Source organism: Oncorhynchus gorbuscha, linkage group LG06 (genome assembly GCF_021184085.1).
Source record: "Oncorhynchus gorbuscha isolate QuinsamMale2020 ecotype Even-year linkage group LG06, OgorEven_v1.0, whole genome shotgun sequence".
Classification (NCBI taxonomy): Eukaryota; Metazoa; Chordata; class Actinopteri; order Salmoniformes; family Salmonidae; genus Oncorhynchus; species Oncorhynchus gorbuscha.
The window spans coordinates 40,831,286-40,845,705 of NC_060178.1; the positions used below are offsets into that span (position 1 = coordinate 40,831,286).

General features: G+C 41.6%; 1 protein-coding gene across 4 annotated transcripts in view; it reads left to right on the top strand.

Moving 5' to 3' along the window:
* LOC124037969 (potassium voltage-gated channel subfamily C member 1-like) overlaps positions 1-14,338 on the top strand; it is a 147,059-nt gene extending 132,721 nt beyond the window's left edge. For 2 of the 4 annotated variants that reach the window (XM_046353286.1, XM_046353288.1), the window contains one exon: positions 8,892-14,338. Coding sequence is in view for 3 of the 4 variants with exons in the window: in XM_046353288.1 (XP_046209244.1) it covers positions 8,892-8,905 (14 nt within the window). In the remaining variant the exon portion in view is untranslated. Of the gene's footprint in view, positions 1-131; positions 1,307-2,184; positions 4,168-8,891 lie in introns of those variants that run through there. The other 2 variants (XM_046353287.1, XM_046353285.1) reach the window with 2 other exon arrangements.
* Positions 14,339-14,420: the final 82 nt, after the last annotated feature.

Here is a 14,420-nt window from a genome sequence, read left to right on the forward strand (position 1 = left end):
TTTAAACTGTTTTGAACCCTAAAACTACTTTTCCCAAAACACCACTGTTGATATCCCCTGTCACCTCTACGGTAACCCCTTGACCTCTAACCTAATGTAACCCTGTAACCATGACAACCCGCTCACCACAGCAACAGGCTATGAGAAGTCCCGCAGCCTCAATAACATTTCGGGCATGTCAGGAGCGCCTATGCGCCTCACCCCCATCACCAACCCTTTCGAGCCCCCGGGAACCAACCTCCGCCGCTGTCACTCCCCCATCCCCTCCATTTTGTAGCGTCATGATGTGGAGAAGCAAGCCAACAAGTCAACTACAGAAGCAGCATCAGGAAAGAGAGACATACCAACACCACTGTAATCCCAGTACTCCCACTGATATTAGTCCTATAGTGATAATGATAATGAACTGTAGGGGGTGCCATTTAGCCACATGTAATAATGTTCTTTATTGAAAGCCAGGTTAAGGGGGGCATCCAGTGTATAAGGGACTTAGTGGATATTTTTGCTATTCATTCTAAGACTACAGGCACTTTCCCACCACATGCAATGTGCAATATGTTAAGCCGAAGCAAAATGTTAAGAGGTATTCGGTGTTAGTCTCCAGCAATGTTACACCTGATGGAGCAATGAGAACCCGCACACACACACACACACACATCAACACACACGTATACTCGCTCTCTCTTTCTCTCTCACACAGACACACACACACGTATACTCTCACACACCTGCCTTATTAACAGGGATTGAGTGTAGGTTAGCGATTTAGACTGATAAATAATGTAGTGAGCTAAAATAGCAGGCCTCCCTGTATTATAGTAAGTGTGCTGTTTTTGCACTCCGTATTACCACTAATCCTAAAGAGCTCCTTAGTCAAATGAGACTTCCTCTAATACTCTACACCCCCACACGTCATCAAGCCTCAACAGCAAACCCATCCACTCACTCACACACACACACACACCTCTTGTATTTGGGAGAAGAAAATACTTACACTAACTAACACCAACAAAATATCTAATATATACTCAAATGCATGCATTCGTTTTTTTGAAGAAAAAATCTAACGAAAAACAGTAGGAATAAAAATCACACAAAGAAATTCTTATATTTAACAGAAAATCTTTGACAAGAAAAGAGGCAAGCCCAAAATAAGAAAGGTATTTTTTAGTATCACCCATACAACTGTACTGGTTAGTGCTAGATCTCCCAGAGGAGCTGACTCATTGGACCGTTAAATGTGTTTCTGTGTGCTGAAAATAGACTGTATCACACACACTTATGGAGACTCACCGACCGATCAAACAACAATGTATTCTTTTAAAAGCTGAGGGTGGGGTGGGGGGGGGGTTGCTAGAGAGTTGTATTATTCTAGCGTTCATTCACCACTACTATTATTATCATTATCATTATTGATATTATCAGTGCCATGTAGAGAGCTGGAGAGAACGCAAAGCGTTCTGGAGCTTTCGTGCAATACACAGACTCTGATGAAAGCCTGAACAACAACCATCATTGTTTTAAAGAAGAGTATCCTAACCCACACAGAGGGAGGACATAATAACAAACTATTTTTATAATGGTTGTGAGGATCGAAGGGCAGAAGGGATGGAGGGATTTGCTCTTCTTTCTCTAGGGGGTGGCGTTAGGGGTGGTAGAAAAGAAGGGGTGGGGGGTGGGACTCTCATTCCCATTGGTCGGGAGCAGTAAAAGGGGAGGGGCCATTTAAGCAGAGATCAGTATTTCTCATCATTGACCATATACCAGCCCTACCGGCCATCCCTGCCCTCTTGTATGCAGGTGTGTAAAATTAAATGTAGCTCCTTTCTCTTTTTCTAAATATGGCTCCTCAGAAATCAATCTGTACACATATCAAACTATACAGTCTGCACATGTCAGTGTCAGGTGGGTGTGGCTATACTCAGAAGTGGCTTTGGGTCACCCGTTAGACGAGAGATCAATTTCGGTCTTTTTCATTTTCATCAACGATCTCCCTCCACTTCCTTAATCCTTCGTTGTCTTCCTGTATCGAGCATTTCACCACATCTCCACACTCACAATGACTCTTATGATTTGAGTGTAGTGATTTTTTTCAGTTTTCTTTTTTCTCTTTTGTCCTTTTTGACCCTCCCACCCCCCACCTCCCGGTCCTGGCTGCTGAACCATCGCACCTCACATAAAAAGAGGGCACCGTGAATGGAGGATGGACTGACAGCGCTTGGTAGAAGAACAGAACGAATCAATGACAAAATGAACAAAAAAGGCAATATACATATATAGAAATATGCAATGTATAGAAATATATTTGTATCTATGTATAGTTAATCCTATGGAGATGTGCTGTATGTCTGTGGCACACATGGGACTTGTGTGGTTTTGTGCACACAGACATGCATCTACCTCTGGCCCAAGATGCAAGAGTGCCAATTCATCAGAATTACAGATCATTCCTTTCTTTCTCACTGTTTTCTGGGGGGAAGGAGGACAAATGTTTTCCCTCCATACCAGACATTAGAAAAAAAAGAGACCAAAACTTCTTAAAATCCTGATTTCTTTTGAAATTGTTTGTTGAAATGTAGAACATGACGAGGTTCTAGTGACAATGTTAAAAACATCCTATCTTGATATACCCAATGTCGACATTTAAATTATTGTCATTCTTATGGATTGTATATTTTTCATTTAAGCGGTTGATTTACACAAATGTTTATTTTTGTATTTTCCGATGTCACTGTCGATTTTATCATTGATATTTATTGGCATCGAATGTTGCGATCGATTAAGGTAATGCTTATGTCTCTAACTGGTTGCATCCAGTTCTGTTGCTTGAAATTTGTCCGTTTTGATTTTATGTGTTTTTTGGGGTTTTGACATTCCCATTTCTCCCCCTCCTCATCTCTCACTCTGCCACCTGCTCCTCTCTCACTAGAGACAGAGGGTTGTGTAAGGACTGAAGGTGACATCTTTTCACATTTCGCAGAAAGTGCATTCTCTATGACCAACATTAGCATTAGCCATATACAGGTGTGGGCTGTATACACTCTAGATAGCGTTAAGCTAAAAGAGCCTATTAGGGCAACCTCGTTAAGCGAGCGAAGCAACAACAAAAAATACAATAAGACAAAACCGTTAGATTATTCAAAGCTCAAGTGATGCTGTGAGGAGGTTTAACGTTTATTAGATTAGAATATGAACTGTTGTCGTGAGTCGCATGACATAGCTCCTCCATATCTGCACTTCATATCTGTACTTATCCGATAGTCGCCTGATTGCCCAGTCGGTTCGTGCTCTTTTACCAAGTCCTGGTCACTCATTGTCACATTAGCTTGCCAATGACATAGGAGTTGGCTAGACAGCACAAACAGATCTGGGACCGTGCTAATCTAATAGTAGTGTGCGAGAATCTGAAAAGCCTTCATCTGTGTAGAGTTTGAGTTTGAGGTGGGAGTGTCAGGGAGGGTGACAGCTTGATCTATAACTATGGTTGGGGTGGATTCCATTTTGATTGCAGTCAATTCAGGAGATGCATTGAATCTCAACTAATGAATTGAAAATTGCCTGTTATATTAAATGTCGGATTGTTTTCAATTCATGGTTTGTGTTTTTATTCACCTCCAGAGTTGATATGATATAAATGGAATTCACCCCAAATTGCACTAGTATTCTTACACCCAGAGTAATAAATATGGTCATATAGTTATATATGGTAGTATACATAGATATATTCCATATATATGGTTTTGCTGACATCCAGACACCAGTCTACAAACTACCAAATCAATATTTTATCATGTTCTCTCTTCATCCCTACATCCCTCCCTTCCTCCCCTGTCTTCTCCCTTGATCTAGTGCTTTGGTGTTTGTTCTTTAATTATAGGAATTCTTGTTATACCTGTTATTGGTCCAAATGTTCTGTACAGTTGTAAAGTTTTGACTTATTTCAATCTGCATGGGGTTTCCATTGCAAGCAATAAGGAATTGATATGTCTATATCCAAAATCAAGGAAATATGATTTGGGAAGACATCAGATTTGATCATGAGCTTAATGATTGTGTATATATTTACTGTATATATTAAGTGCATATGAATGTGTATATTTCCATACACAACATATAGACTAACAGTATGCTATTAGGGGGGGAAAGCACTCGCCTCTCACAGTTTTGTCTGAGAAGAGTTGAGCTTATATATATGCATGTTAAAGATGTTATAGGGTGGAAGAGACCATTGGTACCCAAATGGGGAGGGGGGTTTGGGAAAGTTGTATTTTTTAAGGATGGGGAAGGGTAACCAGTGGTCTTGTGTAGCTGCTCTGTTATTTCTTATAGACCTTACCAGACAAACTGGTAATAATAATTACTTTATGATTTATAATTTTTGTTATCTTTTTACAGAGAACTATTCTGAGAGCCCAGTGCTTATCAGGTATATGCAAAAAGAAGCAGTAACTGTGAATTAATACTAGAGAAAAAAATGATCTACTTCTTCCTTTTTCCATGTTAATCAGAACACGTCTTCAAAACTCAAAATGTCCCTCTGTGAAACCACATCGGCCAAAGCCCACCCAAACCTTACCGACTTTTCAACACACTTCATCACTTTCTCTCCTCTCTGTTCTCCCTCTCTCTTGTTCCATCAATCCATCCTGTCCTGGCCCCCTCTTGCTTGAAATATCCTGAGGTAAAGTACATACCCAACATTTAGGGGTTTAGCATTTGAAAGTAACAGAAATTACTAGTTTTGAGCCGGTTCCAAATTCCCCTAACCTCCCCTATGGGGAGGGAAAGCTCACACAACATTTGCATTATTAGTGATCCTTTCTTTTGATAATAAGTAACCACAAGGTGTAGCAAAACGAAGTAGCATTTAAATGCACATCATATCCAAGGTTACAGGTTATTAGTTTATGACACATATTGAGTCAAAGCAGATAGCAAAATTAACCTCAACTGTCACTAACAATCTACAAATAGACTACACTTCCCCCTGGAGGTAGAATTCACACGTAACCAACCGTAGGCTACAGACAGATACACGACTCATTGTTGAGCAAAAATACTTATGCTCGGTCCTTCTGCATCCTGCACATTTTTTAAACTTAGGTTGCATCTGAAATGGCACCCTACTCCCTATTTAGTGCTTTGCTGCATTTGAAATGGCACCCTACTCCCTATTTAGTGCTTTGCTGCATTTGAAATGGCACCCTACTCCCTATTTAGTGCTTTGCTGCATCTGAAATGGCACCCTAATCCCTATTTAGTGCTTTGCTGCATCTGAAATGGCACCCTAATCCCTATTTAGTGCTTTGCTGCATCTGAAATGGCACCCTAATCCCTATTTAGTGCTTTGCTGCATCTGAAATGGCACCCTAATCCCTATTTAGTGCTTTGCTGCATCTGAAATGGCACCCTACTCCCTATTTAGTGCTTTTCTGCATCTGCAATGGCACCCTAATCTCTATATAGTGCACTACTTTTGACCAGAGCCCTATTATAGGGGATAGGAATAGTCAATGCCCACTGGGCACAACGTGGAATAGATATTGAATTGACGTCTGTGACCGATGGGTGGTGACTTTTCCCCCATTGTCACTGGGACAGGACGGTGCTGCTCTTTGACTAGCAGTAGGAGGCGAGCATGTGACTTTCTAGAATGGATCAGTAGAGGTTGTTGTGATAGGTGGTTATTTTGCTCATTATTGATGTGCAAGTTGATGGTTTAGTTAGTGGTTTCAGTTAGTAGAGTGATGTTCAGGTCTGTGTATCATAGCATGTTTTTGTTCAATCATTGCAGGTAAAAAAAAAAAAACTCTGGAAAGAAGTTCTTCAGACACTTTTTAACCAATCCTAAGAAGGGAGAATTACTTTAAGATGCTAAAATGGAGGATGTTTGTAGTCTAGCCATCAACTGATGTAGAAATGAATTTAATAATATCATCAGTGCAATGTTTTTGACTACACCTCTGTCTTCCCCCTTTTCCACATTTCCCCTTTCCCTCTTCGTCAGTCTCCCTCCATTCACAACTCAGGTATATTTCTCTCTATGTTGGTTTTAAATCAGTGCTTCCAGACGTAATGTCTATCAGAGCCGAACAGAGAGAAGGTTTGAAATGTTTTGCTTCCTCTCTACTGTATGTATGGACCTGTAAATATTGTATGTCCTCATCCCAGCTCACCTATGTACCCTGTTATGTGATTCTGAGATTGTTTTGTACCTCCACTCTCCTCTCACCCCATCTCGACCTCTCCACCTTCTCTTATTCTTTTTTTAATTGGTATTTTGAGATGTGCTATCTCTACTGCTTCCATTACAAATCCCCAAAATGAAACAACCCCCACCATAAAAGTTAAAGTTCCATCTTCCCTAAAGGTGGATTACAAACGTCTCCCGAGGATAGGAAATGGACAGAAAGACTGTCAGACATTACGTATGATGGTTTTTTTGGGGGGGGGTAGGAACTGTGTATTAAAAAAGGATTGTCATCAAAGGAAGAACCATGAGATGGAGGACAGTTTGAGGAAGAAAGAAAAATACTAAATGAGAGGAGGAAGGCAGCTGATCACTTCTCAGTGTAAGAATGTGTTTTGTCTTCTGTGTGCTGTTTCGCTCTGTGCTTCGCGTGCTGTGTTTTCGCAGTGTGTGTGTGTGTGTAACTGTGTTTTGTGTTTGCGTGTGTGTCTTGTGATTCCGTGCTTCGCCCTGTTTCATGTCTCATTTTTTCCTCCATGTTGCCTATCTGTGTGTGTGTGTGTGTGTGTGTGTGTGTGTGTGTGTGTGTGTGTGTGTGTGTGTGTGTGTGTGTGTGTGTGTGTGTGTGTGTGTGTGTGTGTGTGTGTGTGTGTGTCGGCGGTAGGCTGCCTTCATAAAGTATTCACACCCCTTGATTTATTCCACATTTTGTTGTTACAGACTGAATTCAAAATGCATTAAATATAAAGAATCTCACCCATCTGCACACAATACCCCATAATGACAAAGTGAAAACCTGTTTTTAGATTTTTTTGGCAAATTCATTTCAAATAACTTACAGAAATATGTCATTTACATAAGTATTCATACCCCATGAGTCAATACATGTTAGAATCACTTTTGGAAGCGATTACAACTGTAAGTCTTTCTGGGTAAGTCTCTAAGAGCTTTGCACAACTGGATTATACAATATTTGCAGATTATTATTTTTAAAATTGTTCAAGCTCTGTCAAGTTGTTTGTTGTTCATTGCTAGACAGCCATTTTCAACCCAATTTAATCCAAAACTGTAGGCCACTTGGGAACATTGAATGTTGTCTTTGCAAGTAACTCCGGTGTATATTTGGCCTTGTGTTTTAGATTATTGTCCAGCTGAAAGGTGAATTTGTCTTCCAGTGTCTGCTTAGCTCCAGTCCATTTATTTTGATCCTCCCCAAAAAACTCCCTAGTCCTTGCCGATGACAAGCACACCCATAACCAGATTGCAGCCACCACCATGCTTGAAAATGTGAAGAGTGGTACTCAGTGATCTGTGTGTTGGATTTGCCCACAACATAGCGTACATTTCTTTGCAAAATTTTGTGCAGTTTTACTTTAGTGTCTTATTGCCAAACAGGATGCATGTTTTGGAATATGTTTATTCTGTACAGGCTTCCTTCTTTTCACTTTGTCATTTAGGTTAGTGTTGTGGAGTAACTACAATTGTGTTGATCCATCCTCACTTTTCTCCTATCATATCCATTAAACTCTGTAACTGTTTTAAAGTCACCATTGGCCTTGTGGTGAAATCCCTGAGCTGTTTCCTTCCTCTCCGGCAACTGAGTTAGGAAGGATCCCTGTGTCTTTGTACTGACTGAGTGTATTGACACACCATCCAAAGTGTAGTCAATAACTTCACCACGCACAAAGGGATATTCAATATCTTTTTTTACCATCTACCCATTTGGAAAACCTCCCTGGTCTTTGTGGTTGAATCTGTTTGAAATGTACTACTCGAACTGTGGGACCTTACAGATAATTAAACCCTATTATTGCACACAGAGTGAGCCCATGCAACGTATTATATGACTTGTTCAGCAAATGTTTACTCCTGAACTTATTTAGGCTTGACATAACAAAGGGGTTGAACACCTATTGACTCAAGGCATTTCAGCATTTCATTTCTTATTAATTTGCAATATGTTCTAAAAACATAATTCCACTTTGACATTAAGGGGTATTGTGTGTAGGCCAATGACACAAAATCCCAATTTCATCCATTTTAAATTCAGACTGTCACACAACAAAATGTGGAAAAAGTCCAAGGGTATGAATACTTTCTGAAGTGCTCTCAGCTCTTGGTCTGTGTTTAGCTAAACTAACATTCCTGGTGGGCTGTAGTCCTGTATGGGATTGACCTCGAAAAATCACTGACTCAGTCCTCTTTCCTAGAAAAGCACCCTATTGGATTATGACTAACCAATGAATTAAGAGGTAGACAAACACCAGCAGACCTAACAGCCCACAAGAACTGAAACCACCCACGCCAATTGTATTGGTGTCTGCGCGTGTGTCTGTGCAAAACTTACAGGCTTTTCTGCCTTTTCGTATTTTGTGTACATGCATGCCAGATGTGCTTTGCAAGAAAACAGGTATTTTGTTTGCTTTGTCGTCTATTGATCAGTTGAATCATTTGCTTTGAACAGTTGTACTCATCATAACTATACCCATCCAGTCATAGAATCAAACACGTGACTATAAACAATTGAGAATGTGAAATGCATTCAAACTCCCATTCAAGCTCATGTTTAGGTTAATCGTATCAACTAAACTACCCTGGATCATGTAGGTTTTTAAACATCCAGTCGTAGCTGGTTGATTTTCTAGGTCTGCTGGAACTTCCACTGATTCTTCTCCTTTGTTTCTCTCCTCTTTTTTTTCAGTGTTGAGTTTCTAAAATGACCCTTTCTGTCCAAGAAGAGGAACAACCTTAGGACACAATTCACCCAGAGCTCCCTACTGGATTCACTGTAGAATGAAGGGATACGTAACCGGAGAGGGAGAGAGAGGGAGAGAGAGAGAGAGAGAGAAAAAATGAGAGAGAGCGAGAGCGAGAGAACGAAGGAAAGAAAGAGAGAACTGAAGGTGATGATGAGCAGATGATAGAAGACAAAGAGTCAAAAAGATTAGTTCATCCCTCCACACCAGAAGCATCCTTCGTTCCTGTGGACTCCTCTGTCAGCACCATCCCTTAGAAAACAAAACTTCAGACCAACTCGTTCCTGTGGACTCCTCAATCAGCACCATCCCTTAGAAAACAAAACTCCAGATCAACGTGACAGACTTACAGTGACTCTGAGTACCTGGAAAAGTATCACACTGAAACACATACCTTATGTCAGCATACTTTACAGAGTCTTATTATACTAAGTCATTGACATTGAAATCCCAGACAAATAATAAAAGAAACAAACAATAGAACAGAATGCCCCTAGGAAAGAGCCAAAGTGTTATGGGATAGTAGGACAGTGTTCCACAACTTGGTCGTCATCCTACTGTGTCATAGACCATGTATGCTTTTAACCACTGTCAAATGTTCCCTTGGACAAATGACATCTTACCGGCTCTCAGATACAGTATATTCAATTGTTTTTAAATCTTCCTATTTAGTACTTCAAAGATCGGACGTACAGTAGGGTAGGCTATATAATAAACAAGCTACTGCAGTGGTCTGAGATGACTCAACATGGTCAGCGTGGATGTGACTACAGAAAAGGAGAGCCAGTTGCTAGCCAACGGCCAAATACATTTACATCACAGTAATTGTACTGTTTTACAGCCAAACACTATGCAAAGCTATGAGGCTGAACAACCATTGCATCCAGTGACTCTTGAGTCAGCCGGCTATGGTGACACTACCTTCTTATGTTCAGTCAGTCACACCTGTTGGATTGTTTTCATCGATTTTACAGCCCTCCTCTTACCTCTCACAAGAGACACACTTCAGAAGATACTGAATTATGGGCCCCAATAGTAGAGCAACCAGGCATATAGTATACCAGGCCATTGGCCATTTCATATAAACCTGTGCGTAGATCTGAAATACGATACACTCCCTGACTGACTGACGCTGACGCGTGTTGCATGAGAGTGTGTCGGCTGACCCTAACAGATCTACTCATCGACCACTTTGAAGGATTTGGACCTAAAGAAAACCAGTGTGCGCGTGTGAGAGTGTGTGTGCTGAAGAGTTGAGGAGGACGCCAAAGGAGAGAGACACTGGAAGCATCCGCAAAGCGCATGCCAAGAACGGGAAGCGACTGCTGGAAAACAAGGACATACATTGCCCTCACTTTCTCGCTCTCAATCTCTCCCTCTCTTTATCTACACCCCTCTGCATCTCAGCATTGCTCATCCTCCGTAGCAAACTGCATGGCATGATCGGGAAAAAAAACCTGAAGAACGAAACGTAGAGAACAAAAGGATGGAGAGAGAGACCAGAGAGACTTTATTTTTTTAAACCAAACAATCAAACAATCATTGTCACATCAACCTTTTTCAAAAATATCCAATTGGTAACTATTTGCAAGTGTCAAGATAACAAATGGTCAACTGCTCGCGGAGAGAGTGGCTACTGTAAAGGTCGCTCTCCTTTCTTTAGAAAGAGCACTGCACCTCTGGGGGGATCAGAAAGATTTGCAAGGAAGTGCGAGAAAATAGCGGGAACAGGGTGAACTTTGATAAACAATTCCGGGGGAAAAAAGTGAAAATGCATTTTTATTCCTTTGTTTACCAGCATGACTATTCTGCATGAGTCTACTTCTGCAAGCCCTCACCCCACCGCCTCCGTAAAAAAAGAGGGCTAGGAATTGAAAAAATGAACAAAATCGAGAGGAAACAAAAAATATTTATGTTATATGCAACTAATAAAAAAAGAAAAAGAGCAGGATTATATTAAAAAAAAGATCTATATTTTGTTTTGGGATAATAAAAAAGGAATAACGAAAAAAAAAATAGGATTGCAAGATACACCTTGAACAATGTTTTCTTAGATAAATAAGATACAAACACCACCAAATCTACCAGAGATGAACTATGCGATGAACTTCCCCTGATACTACAACTACTCTACTACTACTTTGATGACTACTCTTCTTGTGCTCTGCTACTTCTTCTTCTACTGCTCTCACTCTCTGGTCCTACCGCCCTGATTGTATCCCCTGCTGCCAATTCTCTGTCTTCCACCCCACTGTCCATCCAGGTCCCCTCTCCACTGTCTGTCTGTATAACTATGTTTAGTTGGACTGTACTCAGATCCGATGGGTCATATTCACTAGGATCCAAACGGAAGCAAACTGCCCGGAACGGGAGGTACTATCCCTGAACTTGTCTAACACGTTTTCCGCTGCAAAGCTGTTTGCTACGGTGTGCACTAATGAATACGACCATGATGGACTCTGTTGTTGTTCTTTCAGTCTCGTGCTCAAGGTGGGAGATGGCAGCTTCACCACCGGGACACGGTTGTAGACACTATAAAGGTCTCGGCTAACTAAAGCAGTGTAGCGATACCTAGCGGAGATCAGACCTCACACCGTCCCCAGGCTAATTGCCTACAGAGCATTGGGAGAAAGTATCTGATCAAATGAACGAGATTCGCGATGTTTGTGGGGTAGAGAAGGAGAGGGATCGGGTGCAAGGTGGATGGGAAGAAGAGGGGAGGGGCACAACTGGCTTAGGTACAGCTAAAGACAGAGGTGAATGGATCATACCCCCATCATACAATAAATTACATCGATTGGATCGTGTAACCCAATAACACTGTAGCTAGCTAGGACCTGTAGCACTGCACTGACTGGCAAGATAGTGTCATATTAGCTCAGCCCTGATATTGTAGCTGTACGATGCATAGCTTCGTACTGCTATGACATAATGTACTGTAGGCCTATTTCCATGATTATAGGGATGTGCATAACGTGTCATTGTGGCATTGAACATAATCCCCCCCCCAAGCTCGCTAACTCTACAGCCCTTGTGACGGTCAACAGTGTTTGTTTTACACATACTGGTGCCCCCGCGTTGGTGAAGCAGCCATCTTTGCTCCATTTCCTCAGGTGGGGATAGCATATTTCCAGGAAAACTGCTGTTCAAATATGCACGAAGGGAATGCCGAACGGTCTATCTATGCTATCATATTGAGCTTATCTAGATGAATTGTTGTTGTTTCTGTTGATGAACAAAAGTTCATGTTGACCTTCCACCTCCACTGCCTGTTTTGCAGTATGGCTGGATGCATCACACCAGGCACCTCACTGCATGTTAAACAACAGATTGTGGGGGTTTATTTCCCCCTGTTTTTCCATGTTTATTTTCAAGTGAAAACTAATGTTGCTATGTTCAGTTTCTAGGCCTGTATGTATAGGTCATGTCTCGCCAGTCACCGCAAACCCTCTAGCTAGGCCTACATCAGAGTTCGGATAATATGCTGCTGATGTAGCCTACTCGTTGTCGCCCTCTACTGGGCTCCAGTGCGTTGCGGGGGATGTAGTTTATCCCCAGTGAAGAGTGTCATCATCTGAGCCGTGGTTCGTCTCTGGTGACAGTCTGGTCTAGCCGAGTGCCAGCAGAGCAGGGTTCATCCCAAGGGTGGTATTTAAGGTTACAATGGAGGAGGCGTGTTAATTATGTTTGGGGTCACATTCATTGACCGTGTCGAATACAATTTGGGTCACATTCATTTGCATATTGCTAGTTTGTATTTTTGTCTCAAATGAGTGTTAACTTGTGTTCACTTGCCAAAACTGTTGCTTTGCTTCTATTTGTTTATTTGTTATTACGCAATGATGACGATTTTGATGATGTTCCAGAGATGCTGGGGGCTAACTGTACTGAGAACTGAGCAACTACCTATGCAAGAGTTTGACTGTAGCATATGATTATACTTCAGTGTTTCATTGTGCCAAAGGAGTTCAGTGTATTAGGTCTGTCTGTTATGTGGGAGGGCAAGAATGGGGCAGGGTAATGGTGGAAAAAAAGAGGCAGCTACTATATCTAGCATGGTGCATTGTTTACTGAAGCGTGTGGGGGCTAGAGTAAATAGAATAGGGGGGTCAGGGGTCTCCCCTGGAGTTTCCCACTCAGGATATGTCCCTGTACTCTCTGTTTTCATTTGATACACTGGATCTCTGTCATTCATCACCTTATGTCTGATTCCTCCCCCCTTTCCTTCTCCTCATATTCATTCCCTCTCTCCCTCTTTCAACTCCTGCCTACTCCTTCTTTCACCCTCTCCCTTTCCAAAAAAAAGTGTATTATGGCACTATGTTTGTTACCAAAAGGATGACTTGAAATGATAGAGACATAAGTAATCATAGATTATGGAAGGATGCATCACTACCAGACATTTCATTCTGAAGATGGAAATGATTGTTTGTGGGGTAGAGAAGGAGAGGGATCGGGTGCAAGGTGGATGGGAAGAAGAGGGGAGGGGCACAACTGGCTTAGGTACAGCGAAAGACAGAGGTGAATGGATCATACCCCCCCCCCCCTATCATCCTTCTGGTAGCACAACCCACACAGACCGTTCCATTTAAAATGTGTGTGGGGTTGGGGGGGGGGGTGTTATTGTCAGAGCAATAATTTCTTCCAAACCCTCAATTTTGTGGGGGTGTCCAATGCCATTTACTTAAACTTACTGTCAAAGTAACCTTACCACCTCAAAAAAAAAGAGAACACACAAAAAAACCTCTTAATGTTTTCATCTTGATTTTATAGCATGCATACACACATCTAGTCTCTGAGTTTTGGGATGGGTTTTCACAAAACAGGTGGTGAATATACTGTGAATAACCGCCACCTTATGTGAATGGCTGTACTACCACAGTTGTGAGTCTGACAGTGTGTCAACAGGAATGTGTGTGTGTGTTTGTGTGTGTGTGGGCTACCTGAAGACACGTGCAGGTGGGGGGGGGGTGATCCAGCTCCTGAACATGGCCACACCCACTTTAGAGGATTGACAGCTCAACACTTGCATAACTTTACTTGAAACCCAAATACAAAACATATCAAGAGAGGAGCAGAGTAAAGCCAGAAAACCCGCTGTCGTATAATTCTCTTTCCCCGACGTCTTCCTCCCTCTCATCCCCGTCTCCTATCCCCTTCTCTTTCTCTCCCTCCACACATGTTTGAGGAAGAAGCTCTTTTTGCATCCTTGTTCTTGTGTTTCTCTAACATATTGTTTGAAGTTCAATTCTAATGCATGCGTGGGAGAAAAAAAAGACAACTTATTTGTGAATGGCCAGAATGAAGTAACTCTCTTTTCGCCGGCAATCTGTCTTCCTCTTTCTCTGTCAGCCAGTGGTGAGAGGATGGGGGGGGGGGGGAATATGCAAACTGAAACATACTCTTAAAAAAAGAAATCTATCACTTTTTATTATGTACATTTTTTTGTTATATTTTTGTTTTACTGCAGTGTG